This window comes from Eurypyga helias, unplaced genomic scaffold (assembly GCF_000690775.1).
Source record: "Eurypyga helias isolate BGI_N326 unplaced genomic scaffold, ASM69077v1 scaffold44958, whole genome shotgun sequence".
Taxonomy (NCBI): Eukaryota; Metazoa; Chordata; class Aves; order Eurypygiformes; family Eurypygidae; genus Eurypyga; species Eurypyga helias.
This window is the reverse complement of record NW_010268593.1, coordinates 13,475-33,620: the sequence shown is the minus strand read 5'-3', so window position 1 is coordinate 33,620 and position 20,146 is coordinate 13,475. Positions and strand designations below refer to the sequence as shown.

The window sequence follows — 20,146 nt, the reverse complement described above, 5'->3', positions numbered from 1 at the left end:
GACAAGAGTCAGGCAGGATCTAGAGAGTGGTGCTAGGAATGAGCAGTTGAATATTTGTCTGTGAAGTCTGTAGAAAAATGAAGTTATTTTTTCAATAGCTATTCAGGATCCAAAAAAGTACGACAATACCGTTCTTTGTTCTTTTGCTTTTATAACTGTGTCATTTAAAAACTTGGCTTCTGTTTTGTGGTTGTTTAGAGACTGCCCGTTGTGAGATATTTTGCACAATGTAGCCTTCAAAATCTTCCTCCTGTTTATTGCTACCCCCGCCCTTTTTTTTTTTTTTTTCCTCCTTCCAAATGTCATCTATTTCATTTGAGAATTGTATCCTGGGGTGTTTCAATTATGTATGAACGTGGAGTATTTGGGATGAGCTGTTCACAAGTGCTTTGTTTGCCATCTGAGCTTTAAATATGAGCAGAATCACCAATATTTTAGTTTCTAGGGCAGGCTTAAACACGCAGTCAAGATGCAGCTTTTGTTCCTGGGTGCTCGGCTTTTTACCATGTTTCTATTGATACCTTAAGAACCTTCCACATCACTTTTCCATGGAGTAAATTGCAAGCACAGAGGAAGGAAATTCCTGTTGGCTCATAGCACACTTGTATCCTCTTGAGATATTCCTTCCTCTGGTAGCACTCTCTCCAGCAGTCTGCCTCTGTAGCCAAGCATACTTGGTTTGAGCTTCTGAATGACAGGTGATTTGACCTGCCTCTCATCTGTCAGCATGTGAAACCTCCTGCTCAGAAGTGTGATGCCTTTTCTGATTTCCTCTGTGTAGGCAAATGGTCTGTCCAGCACAGCTTGTGCTGTTTTTCTTTATTTGGGAGAGCTCAGCATAGTCTTCACCCAACCCTGTTATTCTGGCCTTCAGGCATACTGATTGATACCTACTTTTGTGTCTGTGATGGGAGGAGGCAGAAACAGTTGTAGGTGGAAGGAAAGATGAGCCAGAGACTCTGAAAGTCTTTTCTTACTGTCAGACTTTTAAGGGGAAGAGGTTGTTGGGGTGCTGCACGGAGACTGAAGGCAGCAAAGAGGGGTCTGAGGGATGAGTTAGTGTGAGAAGAGAGCCGGTATCGTGCACACGAGATTAAAACATATTGGATTAAAAGTATCTGGTGCAGAGGGCTGCACTAGGTAGAAAGATGACAGAACTGAACGTGTAGGTGTTCTGATAGGAAATGAAGAATTGAGAGGTGGCTATAGAAAGCTCTTTCTCTGTCTCAGCATTGCGGAATAAAGACCTTCAGCCTGGAGTTACCTCCTAAGACAAATGATGTTACATCTGTAGCAGCTACCCTGTTTGTTGGTGTAGATCAGATGCATCAGTAGCCACTATGGAGACACACAGTGAAAGTGACTGCTTTGGCTGTCACCCGCAGAAGCAAAGGATGTTGTTGCCAACATCTCCATCTGTTGTCCAGCAGCAGTTCTCGAGGCTCTGCTTCTGGAGACGTTTTGCCATTGGAGCACATGGAAAGGGCACAAAGCTCTAATGCTGTCACAGGGCAAACCAGAAGCTGTGGGGAATAGTTTAACGAACATTTTTGGGGAGCAGCTTCTGACCGTGTCTATGAAGGTCTTGCAGCTGATTTCAGGCAACTCTGCTTTTTATGCAGACTACTAACTGTTATAAATATCACTTCTAATGCATTACAGAACAGGGGAGGGGAATGCTGTGGGCTTCTGTAGGCAGGATCTTAATGGTTTGAGGTAGAATGAAATAAGCTGGATGAGAGGACAGGGAGAGGAAAAAATAAAGGCCGTATGGGATCCTAGGCACTTGCAAGGATATTTGAAGCTATGCCTTTGCCAGTTGTCTGTAGCCAGCTGCTGTTTCACAGCAGCCTCAATGCCTTCCAATATTATGCTGCCATCACCCTTCTTCCCAATAGAGCTAGGCACGATAAAACTTTGAATGATGCTTCTCCAAAACAAGAATAATTGTGCCAAGAACAAAGGCTGTGCTTGGGTAGGCAGGGAAGTGCCCAAAGAGAAAAAAGGGAGAATATATTTAACAATGGAGGAGGAAGGAAGGTTCAGTAGACGGTATGGATGTTTTGGTAAAGGGCACTGGGAAGGTAAACAGAGCAAGGGGGAATGAGAATCACAAAGTGCCAAGGACCCTTGAGATGGAGGGAGGCACAGAGAGGGGGTGCCAGGTGCACAGGAAACTCTGCTAACAAAACCTATGGAGTATGTAGCATCCTAGTAGGAAAATAGTGTTATCTTGGTAGACAGTTGCATGGTGGGCATGCATTTTAAAGTAGTGGCTTGCAGACCCAAACCAGCCCACAATGAGGGACAAACTGGGTCACCAGCAGACTGTCTCATCCCTTGGGGGATATTCTGTGAGGAACATGAAGTGAGCAGGAGAGACTTTTGGTTGGCTAAGACTTACTGCAGTAGGGGAGGGAAGGTGTAGAACACTTCTTAGACTTAAGAGATTCCGGCTGTGTTTTCAGCTCAACTGCTAATTCAAGGTCAAAACTAATTTGTCTACATCGTTTGTCTCCACTGCCTTGTCTGTAGATTGTAAGGGCTTCATGTGTGGTCTGACATACTAGTAACCTAATCTTAATTTTGGTGCCTATAATCATGAAATACCTTGGTGTAAATTTGGAACAATCTGCCTTTTGTATGCATTCCACTGTTAAGCTGCTCTCTCGAGCCCTGATTAATAACCTAAATTACTTACCGTAATTAGCTAGTCCTCAGCCTTAGCATTGGGGAAAGCACAAATCTGACAGCTTTCAAAAGTGACTGGAGCATGGTCAGGGAGTCTACAAACATTCCTGCCTTTGTCCTCATCTGGAAACTATTTCTGTCAAAAAAGGGAGATTTTTTTTTTTTTAAGATAAATAATATATATTTAAAAATTCCTTTAATATGTGCTGTACTTCTTTTTGGAATTACCATGTAATTGTCCTTGCACGAACTCTGTTCTTTAGCATGTCAATTACTTTAAAATATAAATTATGTCTCACTTCTCAGAGATTTCATACGTAACACACTCCTCTGGGGTCTGTTCCATGATGCATGAAGTGCTAGGGAATATTACATTAATATGCCTAAAATACCAGTGCTGGGAGATAACACCATTTAAAACAGGGAGAAGCTGCTTGATTGAATTTTGTTCCTCTCCACGATTGTTGAGGTATAAATTACTGGGAGCCCTACTGCAAAGATATGAGCATTTTTATTCTCTGAGCATTGTAATGAACTTTCCTTTATGAAGGACCGTGTTGGTAAGAGAAAGAGAAGCGTATACAGGCAAGCAATGCTGCATGTTCTGGATGGTCGAGGTCTCAAGCGAGTTCAACAAAAGCTCGGTGTGCATACATCAATCAGACAAGGCAAAATTCTTTTCCCCTGCCCCTGAATACTGAGCTAGTTTCAGCTTTTTCTCTTATGGGCAAAATTTTCAAGAATTCCTAAATGATTGGAGTATTTCAGAGCCAAAGTCATGAAGGCAGGTCTGGACAGAATTTTCAGAAAATTTACATTTGTGTGTGTTTTTAAATCTTTGCAAGTTCCCTGGTGTTACAGTACTGTTGGAGTGACCGAGTGGTGTCTGATTCTTCTCGTTTCTCTTTCCAGTGGGTTATATCTGCTGACTTTTAGAACAAGGTGAAGGTCAGATGCCAAGTTGATATTAGTAAGTGTTCAACTTTGGGGCAAATTATCCTCGTAAAATGCCGTTAGTGAAATAAAATTGGAGACTTGTGTACAAAGGAAGGGTTATGTGCATCCACCCTCCAAGTGACAGTGCAGAAGACTCCTCCCCTAGAGGGGTCGCTTGTAGGAATGAAGGAATGGCTTTACCTCAGCACTCTTTCAGTTGGTGGGTAAACTATATCTGTACCGTGTTCAGTTAATTATTGTCACGTTACTCAGAGATGAATGTTCCTGCACTCTAACACGAACGTGTATGTCCACCTACAGATGACGGTGACGGCTCTGGTGAAACGCGTAGTGCTGCAGACTGCGTGGTAGCAGGCTACATGCTAAGGCTCCTGCAGCCTGCTGCCAACGAGCCAGGCGTTTCCCTGCCAACAGCAGTGTATTGCGCTGTACCCAGGGTCACTCGGGTTTGGTGCGTTGGCTCCAAACCACGACCTGAGTAAAGGCTCTCAGAATTAGTGCTGTGCCTGGAGGGTTTGATGAGGCTGTTCTGGCTGGTTGGGTATGTGTATTGCTGGCTCCTCTCATTTATGGGGGTGCGCACATGCTGGAGTCGCAGCCTAACAGTTGCTGCCGGCGGAAATAAAGGTGAACGTTACTGCAGTGTAGCTAATGGGCCGTTTCCTTCTGGTCATCTTGTACGGGCCTTTTTTGAAACGGGAGCTCCCACGCTCTCCTTTTGCTGGCAGCATTGAAGCCCATGCAGATTCAGTACAACACACAATCTCAGTTATGGCTGGAGTCTTTTCCTGCCAACAGACAATCTTCAAACTGCACAACAGTGACAAGAACCTCAGGAAGCCCTTAAGCTGAGGCGAAGGACACTCTTTATTGGTAGCTGTGCCAGCTAACCCAAGGTGGTTTTAAAGCAACAGTGACTTGAAAGGAACTTTAGATTAATTAGCAGTTTATAAAAAGCCTCGATTCTCAGTTTGTCTCCAGTTGAGCTGTGCAGGTATGTCAGCAATTGCATCTGCTCCCTCTGGATTCTTTATATCCTTCTGACTTTTCTTACCCTTTCTTGTTTAAGATTTATGTCCATCTCAAAGAAGGGAGTGGTGCTGATGGGCTGGATGCTTTGAAGAACAAACCACAGCTTCACAGCATGGTGGCCAAAAGCCTTTGTCAGAACGCCTCTGGGAAGAACTACATCATCTTCACTGGCCCAAGCATTACCAGCTTGAATCTCTTTGAAGAATTTGAGAAGCAAGGTATGTATCGGGTGACTCATTGGGGTTTAATGATTACAGACCTAGGGGTGTCCTGCCACTGAATTAAAAAACTGCCAAAAGGCTTCACTGATATTTCAGTTCCTTGTATACGTAAGTTGGTCATCTCTAAGAAAAGTTCTTATTCATGAAAAGTTACTATGCAAAAGACTTTCTAAATTGCTCTTTAAATCTTCTAAAAGTTCAAAAGGAGGATGTAAAATCATTTTAAATAAAATTATTTAAAGCCCATGCTTTTGTTATTTACGTTAGAAATGTGAGGTCTAATCACCTATATGGCCTGGGGAACTTTTCAAGGGATTTCGTAGCTCCCTGTGATTTTTCTGTCCTGTTGTGAAAGCCTAGGGATGAGATGAATCCTTAAAGGTGTGCCTTAGAAGTCTTTGCTGGTTTAATATCTGTTGATGAAGTGACTTCTCTAGATGACATTTAATGCCATTGCAAAAGCCCTAGCAAAGTTCGCTGGTTTTTGCTGGTATCAACATGCGGTTTTTAGTTTTGAAAGCATAATAAATTCTGCATTCGCAAAAGCACACTTGCCAGCAGAATGCCCGTCGATATGGTTCTCCAAGCCATTTTCTTGATATTGCAGAGGATAAGGCCAGATCGTCCTCTCTGTCAAATGCCGCCTCGCCTTGGGTGTGGAAAAGTCACGTGTTACTTTGCTTTCAGAAACGCTGAGGACTTGTGACCCCCCTTAAATTACAGACTCCTGCACTGTTGACAGTCAGTACTCTTGGCTCATTCTTCAGTCAGCACAGCCTTTCAGATTTGGTCGTGAGCAGAATAGATCCTTTGGAGCAGTGGGACTGGAGGCTGCCGTTACGCATCACGTCCGAGGAGGCTATGGGGCTGTTTCCCTTTTCAACACACCACTGACAACCGAGTTTCGATTCTGGCATGGTTTTTTGGCCTTGCAGAAAATTAAACTCACTTATAGCATTATATTAATGAAATGTGGCCCAAAGCAGGGGGAAGAGACCGGGAATTGAGACAATGTCTTGATTCTCATTTAAAATGAGAACGCCAGTGAGCTGCACCAGTGCTGTAGCTGAGCACTTCGGACTGCGTTGTCACTGAGGCCTATCACTGCTGAGCTCCGTGCGGGACTTAGCTCCTACGTTATTTTAAGTAAACTGGAAGCTCACAGAGTACAATGCAGTACCATTATATTCTAAGAGTCATGTTTTCCCAAACGCTGCAAACAGCCAAATGGGAAAGAAGTCAAGCGTATTTATAGTGCACTGGAGTTCTTCCTCTGAGCAGAGGCTGTTCTTTAATAAATGACTCTTTTCCCACCTGCTTATAAGCATTACATTTTTAAGACTGCCAAAGCAATGATGCAAAATATGAGTTAAAAAAAATGTAGAGGATAACCCACATACTTCTAGTACCTGAGATGTCAGGTTGAAATATCAATACTGATAGACAAAAACTTGACTGCTGAGTCGTACCCTTTATTCTCAGCTGGGGAAGGATAAAGACAGTCATGACAATATGGCATGACTCGGTTGCTACATGACCCTGGTGAAAAAGATGCATGTTTGCTTAACCAGCTGAGTGTTTATTACTTACAGATAATTCCAATTGTTCACAGGGGTAAATTATTCATGGGCTTTACATTGAACAGATTATTCAAATTAACAGTTCCTAGCGGGCAGCAAATTCAATAATGTCTTTTTAAAGCATGCAGTTTTTACTTACTATCTGATCAAATATGCTAATGCTATACTGAGATTTCAGTTTGGTTCATGATTTGTTACATGGCTTCATGAGACTTTCTATGATATTTGACAGCTGCTTCCAAAACTCAATTTCTGATCTGGTACACCTTCTTAGAGCTGAAGCTGTGTGGTGGGTAGGGGTGTACTCTGAGATAGCTGGTTGACTGGCTTTGCAAAATAGTGTGACACTCCTATATAAAGAAGATTATACAGAGAATGTGAAAGTGTTTCTGGTTAATGAGGATGTGGGATTGTCTGTGTTTGCCATGGTATGCCAGGGGCTAGCTCACAGGTTTGGCAGAGGGATGTTGAACTGGAAGGACTGAGACCCTGGGAGAGGTGAGATGCTAGAGATGTCAAGCAGTAGTGAAGTCGGTAAGAGCCCTGGAGAAGATGGTGTTTACTGAGTCTACTGCAAAGCAGCTAATGTACTGGCAGCACCTGCTGGGATCCTACTGCATTGGCAGGACATTTGGGGAGGGGAAGGCAGAGAAGCCTGGACTCAGCAGAGATCTCTCCTCATGTGTCACACAGGCATCCTCAGCAATGACTTTATTGCTTTTTTGGTGTATGGCCAACTAAATCTGAACAGGGCTGCACCAGGACCAAGAAGTGTCACAAAAGCCTGTTGAAGAGCATCTGTGCTCAGGTGCTCATGACAGTTCAGGACCCATTCTTAAACTGACGAATTTACTTCTCTTGTTCAAGAAAATTTAGATTCTGAGCTAGAGCAAGTTCAATGGTGGAAATAGAAAGATCCCATTGAGAACTGAAAACAAAAAGAAATTGGAATTGATCTTAACTGCTTTATATTGTTTGAGGGGTTTTTTTTGTAACTATCAGCAGAGAAATAGAGGGAGATTTAAACAGGCTAATGCTTAGAAACTATAAACTTTTTGGGAACCTAAAGTGACATTTAAAAGAACTAAAGAAAATTCTGGAAAATCTAGAGACACGCACCAAAAATGTATTAGTTCCTCTCAAAATTCTTGATGAAAAGAACCTGGGGCTTTTGATAGCCAGGGAGTTGAACACGAGTCAGCAACGTGCCTGGGCAGCAAAGATGGTCCACACTATCCTGAGCTGTGTTAACAGGAGGGTAGCCTGTAGATCAAGGGAGGCGATTATTGCCTCCTACTCGCCATGTGTATTGCCTCCTATTCAGCCCAGTTTTGGCCAACCCACTCCAGTACAGGAAAGGTATTGATAAAATGGAGTAAGCTCAGCACAGGGCCACCAGCCTGACCAGGGGCTGGACCTCGTGCTTCTCTATGGGGAGGGGACCGCGCTTGTTCAGCCTGAGAAGAGAAGGCTGCGGAGGGACCCAACAGCAGCCACATGCTACCCTGAGGAGGGTGTTGAGAGAACGGAACTGGCCTTTCATGGTGGTGCACCATGGAAGGACGAAAAGCTACAGGCATAAGATGAAAGAAAAAAAGTTAGACTAGATGTAAGGTTTTTCCTGAGGCCAGTGGAGCAACATGCCCAGATAGGTTGTGCAGGCTCTGTCTTTGGAGATTTTCAAGCCCAGACAAAATAAAGCTCTGAGCAGCGCTGTCTGACCTCAGAGCTAACCCTACTCTAAGCAAGGGATGGGACTAGAGACCTCCTGAGTTGCCTTCCAACCTGAATCCAATACTTTAATCCATAGGATCCTGTGAAGACTTTTGTGGAACTTCAACCATCGTTTGCTTTTCCTAACCCTAACCCACACATGCGTCACTGCAAAAACTGCAGTGTTCTTTATTGAAAACCTGCTGTGCACCTTCTCTGTACCACCGTAGGGAATATGTGCCTAGTAATATAAAGGGGTATCGGTGAACATAATTCTAAAACCTTTGAAGATACCAAGGGCTGAGAAAACTTCAGAAAATAAGACATCTTTTTGAAAAAGAAAATCTTTTTCAAATCAAAATCCTGAACAGACCTCCTCTTCTATTTTTCAGGGGACATACAAAGCATTTCTTTCCCTGACCTCTGAGTAGAATAGGAAACCTGCACTGAAATGTCCCAAATTCTGTGTTCTGCGAGCAGACAGCTGTCATTGTTATATAGTGTGACATCCATTCATAGTGCACATCCCTTTTTCCCCCTCTAAGCGTTAGCGTTGTCCCTTACAGAGGACAGCACCTCCTGAAGCCCTGTGTCCCATGCTTTCTTTAAACATAGGATCCCCAATACTCCCTTTCGCACTTTCTGGACAGAAAAAAAGCTGCAGCAGTTGCCCATGCTGGGTGACCGTGGCACTCCCACAAACTTTACAGGATCCTGCAACTCCAGCACGTGGACTAAAGCAAGCTCTCATCTCCTCCACAACAGGCCCCCCAGTTGCCCTAACTCTGACCTGACCCAGCATTTTATGCAGGATAAATGATGTTGGAAAGTGTAGTTTTGTCTGAACTAGCTCGAGCCTGGCTGTCTTTGCACATGGTACTAATGAAGATGGGGTGAAACAGGCTTCAGGGCTTGGAGACCCTGGGAATGAATCTGGGGTGATGACAATATTTCTTCATCATTGGTAAGCTATAGGTGTATGCATTTATGTTGCAGTTACAATTTAAGAAGACCAGAGGAGGACAACTGCCTCCACGGACCCCTGTGTATGTGGCAAACACCTGTGGTGACTCCAATTCAGTTGCACAGAGAAACTTCACTGAGCCAGATGGGCATAATTTTTATTGTTTCTATTGCTATAGTAACTGGGTGGTTTTAAAAAGCTCTGCAGATTAAGGGTGTCATCTATGATGAGAGACGCTAGTAAATCTGCAGAAGTGCAGCACTTTTCTAGGCTATACGGCAGGAAGGTTACACAGTGTGTTCCTGAGGGAGGAAATGGTTCCCATTATTCTGTACGAGGAGGGAAACATCTGCTGGAAGCTTTCTGCAGGCTTATTGCCTGAGCTAAAGAAAAGGCTACAGTTAATTATTATGGGATCTCAGAGATGGCTGTTGCTATTTTGAAGCTCTAGGACAATAACGTAGTTATTAGCTTGGTTTTATACCATTGCACTCTCCTGGAGAGAGTATCACCCTTCAGTGAGTCATAAACTTGAGGCAGCTAAAGAAATTCTTCTCAGGCTTGCTTGTTATCAGAGCAGGAAGATCTTAATATTGGCTAGAAGAAAGCTTTCTAAAAGTGTGCTATGTTAATGCCAAAGTTTGCAGGTACGTGACCTACACAGTTTGTGTACCTTTTAGCAAGACAAAAAATAAAAAGAAAAAAACCTTCCACTGGAGGTGCAGTTCCTCCTGTATTGATTGTAAGCCAGTTGCCATCAGGCTTTTCTCCTTGTCTTTGCTTGGAGGAATGTGGGGATTTCCAGGGACTGATTCATTCATGAGAAATAACTGAAGGAGTGCACATTTCCCCCTTTAGAATGAAGTGGCCCCATTGGTTTGTTGGTTGACCTTTTTCTGACATGAGTGTCTTAAATTTCCACATGGAAAACCTTTAGCGCCCTGTAGCCCTGTCCACAGCAACTGGACCAATTAATGAGTATTAGTAATTATCATATTAGTATTCCTGTAGTATCTGTGAGCTGTTGAGGGGATGCTCAGCATGCCAGGCACTGTATGATAGAAGGACAAAGGCTGCACCTGCAGTCAAGAGCTTAGGTCATTCCAGAAAGACAGAGGCAGAACTGCCACGTGAATGGAGACCCAAGAACAGAGGTAACACGCTCAGGGGAGACCAGACACTGTCGTCTGACTTAGCATTTCCCCTGTCAGGGTATCCAGTTAGCCCATGTGCAAAATTCAGCACGATGAAAAATTGGATCAGGCAGACTGAGCTGACAGATGAGCTTTAAGCTACCACAAGCCTCAGCTGCCATATGAAAGATGTGCGCAGATGTCATCTGCTTCTGTGCCCGTTGTGTTTTTTCCACTCAGGTGAGTTAGCGTGTTAAGGGAGACCAAAGAAATATTCATCCAAGATTTCCTTGAGTTCGATTAATTTGATCAAGAAGATCTGCTTCTCTTGGACTAAGAGAAACACTGTTATCATTTCACAGCCTAATGAAAAAAATCAAGCATTGTCAGTTGTTTCAAATCTTGTTTGTGCCCACCTGGCTGCATTGAGATGTGTTTTGGGGTGTTGCATTTTTATTCATTGCCTCTTTCACAAATTAAAAGGCCAAGAAGCTGTGAGCAGCAGAATGTGTCACCTGTGGAACCTCTGATGTCTGTGCAGGACCAGATCAGTGCTCACTCTACTAGGGTACTACTTGGTTTCTCTCCTTCCCCTAAAATCTGTTCAATTGAATTTGTAGTTCCATCTTCTCCATCCTTCTGGCACATGCACTTTTGAAATCAACCAGTGGTTTCAGTGGTTCTTAATTGTTTAAGCAGCATTTCCTTAACAAACCAGATGATGCAGGTTCAAAGAGTAGCGAGCTGAAAAGCAAGAACTGGCCAGCACAGTGAAGGAGTAGATCAAACCAGAGTTTGTCAGCTACCTGTATTGTGATTAAAAGCATCATGGGAGTCACGTAGGAGAATTTATTTCAGTTAACATCTAAGATGCTATAGCTTTTCCTACCTGCCTGCTGCCTCCACAATTTATTCTCTTAGTTAAATGTTAAAGCCTCTCTTGGATCATAAATTCTGATTTGTTCCATAATGAATATCACCACTTCTCCCCCCGCCCCAAGTCCAATTTTAAACATGTTGTGAAGACTATTACACAGATTCTAGCTGTTGTTGTTGGGAAGATACCTTGAATTCTTCTCCATGTCATTTCATCATGACTCTGCAGGAGGTGTCAATACATTCTATCAGGAGAGCAGGCTTTCTGCGCTTGTCCCGGTTTCTGGAGACATTCATGCAGGGGACACATCTTTGGTATTACAGGAGAAGGCCAGTTGGCTAACATGTCTGTTGTATTAGAAAGTTGTAGCCCAAGCTCTTTCTCTAGTCAGGTCATTCAGACTCGCTCCACTGCTCTTGCTTTCTGGGCCCATGCGATGGCTTGCTGAGAGGGGATGTGTTTGTTCCCATGCAGGGATTTACTGCTGCGGGTTGCTGAGCGCCAGGAAGAGCGACTGCACAGGCCTACCTCCATCCATGCTGAGCAACCCTGAAACTCCCCAGTCCAGAGGACAGTACAGAATAAGAATGAAGGGAAACATGTCCTTGATCTGCTGGTACAATAAAGGACACTTTCGTTTCCTGACCAACGCATATTCACCCGTTCAACAAGGTAAGCAACATTCCTACTGCTGATCTGGAAAGTCCACGTGCCTTATGTGACAAGGCAAGATGAGTCATTGAGTTCAATAATAAGCTTGAACAAAGAATTTGGTCATGTATCCTAGATAAACAGTACAGTTCTGGTGACTTCCCTTATGTGTTCTCCTACAGCCACTCTTCCCCCCTGCCCCGTATGAAGGTTAAAAGCCTACTGCTAGTGAAGCCTCCTTTGCCTGAGCTGGTGGAGGCAGTATCCTTTTAGGTATAAAGATTATATCTTTGCTGATGGCCAGAGAAGGGAAGAGGGTTCTTGTATAACACTATACCAGCCCCATTTGCAAAGCATCTTGTAGGATTGCAGCTACAGAAAAATCAATAGTAATCATGATGCACTTAGAACTCTGAGTAGATTCTACAATTAACTTATCCAGTAAAAACTTAGTCACAAACAAATGCCTTTTTGCCAGAGGTAAATATGATTAGGGCTTCCTGTTGTATGATAAATTATTTTAGCAGTTGATGAAGAGAAACAAAAACAGATAGCTTGGATAGTTCAAATAATTGCAAAGAGTTTCTTGATACTGAAATACTTCCCTTTTCAAAAGTACACAGATGTTTTTAAGAAGGTTTGGAAACTTCTGTAAGATGCAATATGATTAGCTAACTCTTTGAAACTCATCTTTTAGTGAAAATGTTGCTTCAGTTTCTCTTCATTTTTATTACTCAGAATTATGTATAGCTACCTGAGACAAACAAAAATAACCTAAACCTTTTAAATGTGAAGACACTGATGCAAAGCTATCTTTTACACCCATTTTGTAAGTCCCAAGTGACTCTCAAGTGCGTACAGGCTACAGCAGCAAAGTTAGGGCTTTGATTTACTGTGTGGTAAGTTGAGAAGTTGTCTTAGTGTATTGCTCGGTGCTTTGCCAGAAGCAAAGCATGGCTGATTCCAAGGAATTCTGTCAGACATCATAGCAGAGTGAGGACTTGGTGACTTGGATGGACTGGTATCTGAGCACCAGCGCCGAAATATGTGCATGAAGAAGATATTACTAGAAAAATACTTTGTACCTGTCAGTGTTAACTGCCCCTTTAAAAGAGGGGCCAAAACCAGACTCTGGGTTGGCAGCGTCCTTTACAAGGAGCCCATGGAGGTGTGAGCTGTTGTGCTTGTGATTGACCTGGGGTCTGTTTTGACATAGACAGGATTGTAGTCTGTGTATGTGAAGTAGGTTACGGTCCACTGATTAGGACCTGCGTGTGTGGTAGTGGGCAAGACATGGCCAACACATTGCTCACCAAATGCTTGCCGGGACAGTCGACATAGTTCACAGAGAATCAGAGCAGAAAACAGACACTGGGCATTTGAAGTGTGGCACTGGGCGGGGAGAGTCTCTAGTGGGGAGGTGGGAACAGATGGAGACTCAACAGGAGGACCAGATTGTCTGCCTCTCATTTGGCATCCCTGAAATCAGTGCAGCAGTGCTAGTTTAAACCAACTTGAAGCTTGACCACCAGTCTCCTTTAAGGTATGTAAACACAGAGGAGGAAGAGGAGGAATTTATGCTCCTTGAGGCAAGCCTGTAGCACAGACCTGCTGAGCACGCGTGTTAGGTGGGAGAGGAGGAAGGGATGAAAGGAAATAAAACCCACACAAGGGTAGTTGGACAGAGACTGGCACCAGTGGGATCACCTGGCAGTGCATGGTACGTATTTGCAATTGGTTGAGCGTAAATATTGACAGGCATGGAGGAGGCCAGGAAGGGAAAACCTTAAAAACAGAAGGCAAGATATGGTCAAAACAAAACTTAGAATGAGAAAAGAGGTGAATGTAGTTAATAATGAGCTATTTATTGCAATTTAAAGGAAAAGTCGAGAAGGTAAATCTTGCCTGCACTCAGAATGCAAATCCCACCCAAGCCAGAGGCACCAAGAGGGCAGTACACTTGTCAGAGCTGATCTATGAATACTATTCTTAGATGCAGCAGGTTATTTATTATGGATGTTTTGAACCAACGTGTCATAATACATTATCTCAGATGCTAAAGGATGAGTCTTTTCCTTTAGTCTTGCAAAAAACTCCCTCCTGCTGTGCTATCAAGTATGAAGTTTCTGCCTAGAACAATATTCAGTGGGTTTTTTATTTCCCTTCAGCTTTAACTTGAGTTTAATTTTTCCTTGTGCCTGTATTACAGAAGTACTGAGAAGCCAAAAGAGTTTGGGGCCCCCAGAGATTAAAAAGTTACCCTTATTCTAGAGCGGGTGATGTATATGCTGGCCCAAACCTCCTGATCTGTAGGACATGGCTGCATTTTTGGTTTTCCACTCTAGATCTGGCGATCTAGTAATGGAGATTTTCCCATCTCTATTATTACGTTCTAGAAATAACTACAGTCCTTTCTATTTTTCATATGAAGCAGGATGGAGCAGGCAGTAACCTCACTTGTGGCACAGCAGGATGGCCAGAATGACATCTTTAGCCCAAATTTGTTGAACTCAAGATCTTTTTAAGAAGTACATTCTTTCTGTGAAGAGCTTTCACAGCTGCCCTTCTCCGACAAGCTCTACTGAAAACTAAACAGACAGTAGCTAAGGACAGAAAACAAAGCTTGGGCCACATACTGCAGGGACTAAATTGCTGCAAAGGATGTGTTGGCATCTCACAAGTGACCCGTGAGAAGATGGGAGATGCTGTGGAGACATCGCAACTGTATGAAGCAGTTGTATTAAGTAGTTGTATTAAGTCTCTCTGTGGTTCTTAGCCCCAGAGGAGCTGGAGTGAGGAGTGTCTGGTCACAATCCAGCTTCCTAAAATAATCAGCCTGTGAGATTGGCCCAGAACTGGAAAATCTGGGGAAAGAAGAATAATATTAAAAAATAAGTTTCAGGATGGGGAGCTTAGGGTTTTAACTTTAAATTTCCATGTGTCCTTTGTGAGACTACATTCAGGAGGTTGTGCCCAAGGATGGTGAGAGTGAGGATGGGGCTGGAGGACTCTGATGGACCTTGAACGTTAGACCTTGTACAATGCTGACTATCTGCAAGTCTGATAAAGAGCTGTAACCAATCTAAGTCCTGATAAAAAGCCACATAGCCTTGGAACATGCAGTGCCCCCTCGGTTATGTTATGAAATCTCAGTGCTTGCCAGGGTGGATGCAAGTGCTAGTATTACTGAGCCCCCATTTTTAAAAAAAACAAAACCATGGTTCTAGCTCCTAAAATCACAGATTGGGTCAGAATAAGTGTTTGAGGAAACAAAAGTATGTACACCTTTTGTCTTTCTGCTTGTTTCATTTGGGGTGATATTTCCCAAGCTTTGCCTGACAAGCATACAGCTTAACAGCTTTTTTAAAAATGGTTTAAAAAATCCCTGATAAACCCCCAAAACTGATGCTTGTCTGCAGTAGCAGTGTCGTAGCCGGCAGCCCTTCCAGCACATAGGCAAAGGCAGGCCAGGGCTGCAGCGCGGGCTGTGTGTTCCCTGGAGTCCTGCCAGGGACGGGAACATAGGGATGCTGGGGGAGGACTAGGAGAGGAAATAGCTCATCAGATGTGCCAGTGAGGCAGCTAGCTTTGGGACCACTTGCCACAGAGACCTGCAGCTAGGAAGGACCCTGCTTTGGCAGTTGCCTTCCCTGGAGAGGTGGCCTCTGGCTGTGAAACAAGCCTAGGAAAGGCTGTAAAAATAATGTGTGTATAAAGGTATTTATCTTCTCAAAACAGAGGAGTGTTACATGGGATATAGTAGAAAGTGAGAGGGGGTGTAAGTTTCCCACATAGCAGCTACTGCAATGCATTTGTTTAAGGATTGTGAATACAAAGCAAATTGCAAAGGAAATATAAATCCTCCAAAGGAGGAGATGGGGAAGAAAGAGAAGAGAGGAGAGCAAGAGGAGAAAGAAGGGGATTTTGTTTTTTTAAATGCTTGCATCAGGAACGTACTTACGCTTTCCTGACCAGTGCTGCAAGGGATTTGCACTGATGCAGCAGGCTGGTGGTATATCACCCCTTTTTACCTCCTGCTGGCCACATTTTTGTAGGACTTGTGAAATGGATCAAAAAAGCACTCTAAGTATGTGAAGGTAAGGAAGGATTTATTTATTTGATTGAGGTTTTTATCCCCTCCGCTTGGGCTACATTTACACCCCGCTTGGGGAGGCAGAGGTGAGAGTGTATTGAACAATTTAGAGGTGATATAATTTTGGACTCCTGAAATATCAGACTTGAAAGGCCCCAGATAAATTGCTGCATGGCTCAGCTGTAACATGACATTTAGTATGTGTCATAAGTCTTGCTTCAAAATAGAGCCTGCAAGCTAGGACAAAGCAGGGGGCTTGACAGAGATAATGGATGAAATGAGACTTCCAGCTGAAGGAATGAAATGGTGAAGTCTGTAATCAAATCGTGAGGAGCATTTTAGGGATGATTGTAAAACAGTTGGCAGAAGGAATGAGAAAGCCCAGAATTGTAGCTCTACTGAAGCGACTCTGAGAAAGGGTACAGCCAAGCCTATGCTTCTCTAGACCTGGAGAGAAACAGTGTTGTCCCTGGGGAAGAGCAGATCCTCCCTAGACAGTGTGCCGTAGACATGGAGCAAGAGACGGTCCATAGCCTGGAGAGCTGACCATCAAAACTTGTGGGGACATAAAGTCCAAAGTTAGGGAACAGACTACTCAGTAAAGCACTACAAATCTGGTTTACTCATCCTTCCTTCCCACAAGCAGCTTCCCCTGCATGGGGAAAACACAGAGGAGAGGAAGAATGAATCAGAGCAGAGCTAGGGGAGTTTCTTGGGAAAGTGTTGGACTCACAAACCTTGCTGTTGTGTTGGAGAAGGCCAGGTCAAAGACGCACGGTGGGAGGGAACAGGGCCTGTCCTTGGAGTAACCTGCTCAAGGCACCGCATCTTTGTCTGTGTAGAGGGTGGCTAGTAGGTAGCTGCAAAGGGCTTGTTGCCTTATCCCACGTTTCTGCAGGAGGCAGGATAATCTCCCCCTATGATGTGCTGAATGCCTAGTCAGCTAACCAGGCAGGGAACACCACTGTCAGGCAGAGAAAGGTGTGCTTAGCTCCACTGAGCACACACCTGAGCTAATCTCCCCACAGCAGCGAACCGTGCTGCTTCTCGTTTCGGAGATACTGTGGTTGTGTCCCCTCCAGCTCACCCCCAGCATCGCACCCCCTGTGTCTCGAGCACGCTGGGTTTAGCCGGTTGGCGCCTTCTCACTGTCTTTTCTTTCTTTGTCAGTTAGCACCCAGCGGAGGGGAGGTGGTGTTGTTCTTGGCCCCCATGGGTGGGGGTGATAAGCAAAGGATTTCATTTCAGGGGACTAATTTGGGACCTTCAGAGCTCAAAGCATAAAGTATCAAATCACAGCTCTAGAGGTGACCACAACTTGTTGTGAACCAACAGAGAAGAGACAATATGCTGTCTGTAGCGGGTTACTTCGGGACTACAGCAATGTAGTTTTTCTGAACATACAGTAGAAGTGGTTGTGTCTAACATCACCTCATTTCCAACTGAAACATGATCCCTCCTCCTCTCCTTCCATGCGCCCAATGTACTACCTGTTATAGATAGCTTCCCAGTTTTAGGGTAGAAACTCTCAATAAGGTTTATTTTACAACAAACCGTATCTTTTATTTGCTGGACCTGTCACGTGGATGTAAAACTCTTATATTTGTAATTGATGCAGGAGTTATAATTAAGAGAAAAAGCGGAGAAATTCCATGCCCGTTGGCGGTTGAAGCATTTGCAGCTCACCTGAGCTACATCTGCAAATACGACGACAAATACAGCAAGTAAGTAAGAATATGTGCGTGCATGCGTGTGTGTTTCTTTCACTCTTCCTCTGTTGCCACAATTGAGTTATCCATGTTCAGCTGGAGCTGAGGGCCTGATCCTGCTTTTACGGAATTAATCTTTGACAAAGCTCTTCTTTCAGTCAAAGATCAGAAGCTGCCTCTGCACAAGGGCAAGAGCTGCATCCCTAGTGTGGTTTTGGCTCTGTCTATCCATCCACCAGTCAAAAAATTAGACTTACATTCTTAGCATCTCCTAAGTGACTTCTAGAAGTGTTGGGAAGATAAGCCAGCGTGCTGATGTTCTTGGCCGCATCAAACTGAAGGCTAAAGAGAGAATTCAGCAAGGGTCTACCAGCCCCACAAGTCTCTCAGGTTAACTCAGCTCTCCTCCCCTATCAGCAGATGGTGTTTAGGTGATTATCTGTCCCCATGATAACTGTGTCACCTGGAGCCAGAAGAAAAGTGGTGGATGTAAAGCTGATCTAGGTGATCTGGAAGAGCAGAATGTAGATCTTTTGGCTCCTGATTTCCAGTTGTGTCCTCAGTGTTAGCTCTTAATGTAGCAGGGAGAAACAGAAACGGGTAAGAATAGCAGCGGTGAAGTTTGGCTGGAGTTTGGAATAGAAGTGGGGTGCAGAAGATTTCAAGAACTAAAAATAGAGGAGAGAGGAAAAGCATTATGGATTTTCCAAGCCAGTTCTGGGCAAGGCATCAGGAATACAATAGAAGAGGTGGAGGAGGCAGGGGTGGTTGCTGGAGAGTGATACTGGGATCAGATATGGGAAAATGAATGAAAAAAAAGAGGTGAGGTAGTAGATTTAAACGGTTACTGAAAAAAAAAAGGGAAGTAGGGAAGTGGGAAATAATATGACTGAAGAGCGAATATTCTCTAAGTAAGTCCTAGAATTAGTCAGAACCTAAACATAAGGATGTCAGTCCTTTCTAGTTCTGCCTTATGGAGTGATGCTCCACATACCGGCACTGCACGCTCAGGCTGGATCCCCACGTCCTCCCACCTACTGCTGGCAGCAGCAGAAATCATTCTTTGCACACAATAAACAAGAGGAGAAACATCAGCAATCTTCCCTAAACTGTAGCATAATGTGCCTGAGGCTTTTTTTTTAGTTAGAAATTGAAGGGATTCAGACCCACCATTTCCATCATGTGGATATTAGTCACGGGTAAGCTCGAGGAGGTTGTATCAGTACAGTACTTTGGAGTGGTACAGAGAGGAGAGTGTTACTGAGGTTTTGCTTCTGAAAGCAAGGAAGTGTGTTCTTTTAGACACTACTAGAAATTTCCAGAATTGTGCAACTTCACTGTAAGTGACTGTCAAATACATTGTACAAAATTTCTTAAATGGTACTTGCACTAGGCATTATGTCCTGGGCCTGCTTCCCGTTTGGGACTGCAGAATCTTTGTCTGGGGTTATTATTTCTTGCATCCTAGTGACAAGTGTTTGGCTGAACAATGCTCATCCCTCCCCTTCTCTCTTTGCTCTTCAGGTATTTCATTTCTCACAAACCAAACAAGACCTGGCAACAAGTATTCTGGTTCGCCATCAGCATCGCTATAAACAATGCCTACATCCTGTACAAAATGTCAGAGGCCTACCACGTGACAAGGTACAGCCGCGCACAGTTTGGAGAAAGACTTGTAAAGGAGCTGCTGGGCCTGGAGGATACCTCACCCTCCCATTGATGCATTGTTCTTGGTGGCGTAGGCAGGGGGTGGAGGGTAAGCAGAAGAAGATACCATACCTGGAACGGCAAAACAAGGAACTTGGGACACCACCAGTGCTGTCCTTATCCAAAAATGCCAAGTGATGCCACTAGAGAGGTGGAAACTTTGTTCCTAGTAGCAGCTGGATGTAAACATGTCCTGCAGAAAGTGCCACTGGAAAAGCTGTCACAAAGTTGTGTATGTGAATGCCCTGTGGGACTCTGTAAACCAGAAATGGACTTAAATTAGCAGTCATCTCAATACTATTTGTTGAACAGGGTCATCTTGTAACGTTCCTTGTGGGCTAAGAGCTTGTCATAGGCAGACATAGCTCAGCAGCCCTGGGCGGGCGTTACAGGGAACTCTACACCTTGCTTGGAGTTACTCGATCCTGGGACAAGCGGCGTGAGCCTGCACCGGGGGCTGCGGTTGAGAGCGCCTGCCACCCCGTAAGGCCTCGCTGCTCCCCTCCCAGTGTGCTGAAGAAGCAGTTCAGGCACACAGACGCTGAAGCAAGTCTATTGACAACCTTTACGGGTAGGCAGCCAGGAACCGAGGACCGGTTGAGACTTTTTCTTTCTGTCTTTTTCTTTGTTTGTTTTTACCAACGTAATGTAAGGCAGTTCAATCCCAGTCAGAAAACAGCAAAATTAGGGGAAAGCAAGTACATTAGTGAATTTAAAATGGAAATACATTACCTTGATTTTTCTTTTTTTAACCTGGATGAAACATTTTATACACAAGCAAACAGTAAGTAGTACTAAAAGTATTAACAGTGAGTAAA

The 20,146-nt window shown here is 44.0% G+C and overlaps 1 protein-coding gene across 1 annotated transcript in view; it reads left to right on the top strand.

The window, feature by feature from the left end:
* Positions 1 to 19,651, top strand: part of PGBD5 (piggyBac transposable element derived 5) — a 26,171-nt gene extending 6,520 nt beyond the window's left edge. Inside the window, exons 2-5 of the mRNA XM_010157777.1 lie at positions 4,718 to 4,898; positions 11,643 to 11,840; positions 17,531 to 17,636; positions 19,146 to 19,651. Coding sequence (XP_010156079.1) covers positions 4,793 to 4,898; positions 11,643 to 11,840; positions 17,531 to 17,636; positions 19,146 to 19,341 — 606 coding nt within the window. The 5' untranslated portion in view covers positions 4,718 to 4,792 and the 3' untranslated portion in view covers positions 19,342 to 19,651. The remainder of the gene's footprint in view (positions 1 to 4,717; positions 4,899 to 11,642; positions 11,841 to 17,530; positions 17,637 to 19,145) is intronic.
* Positions 19,652 to 20,146: the final 495 nt, after the last annotated feature.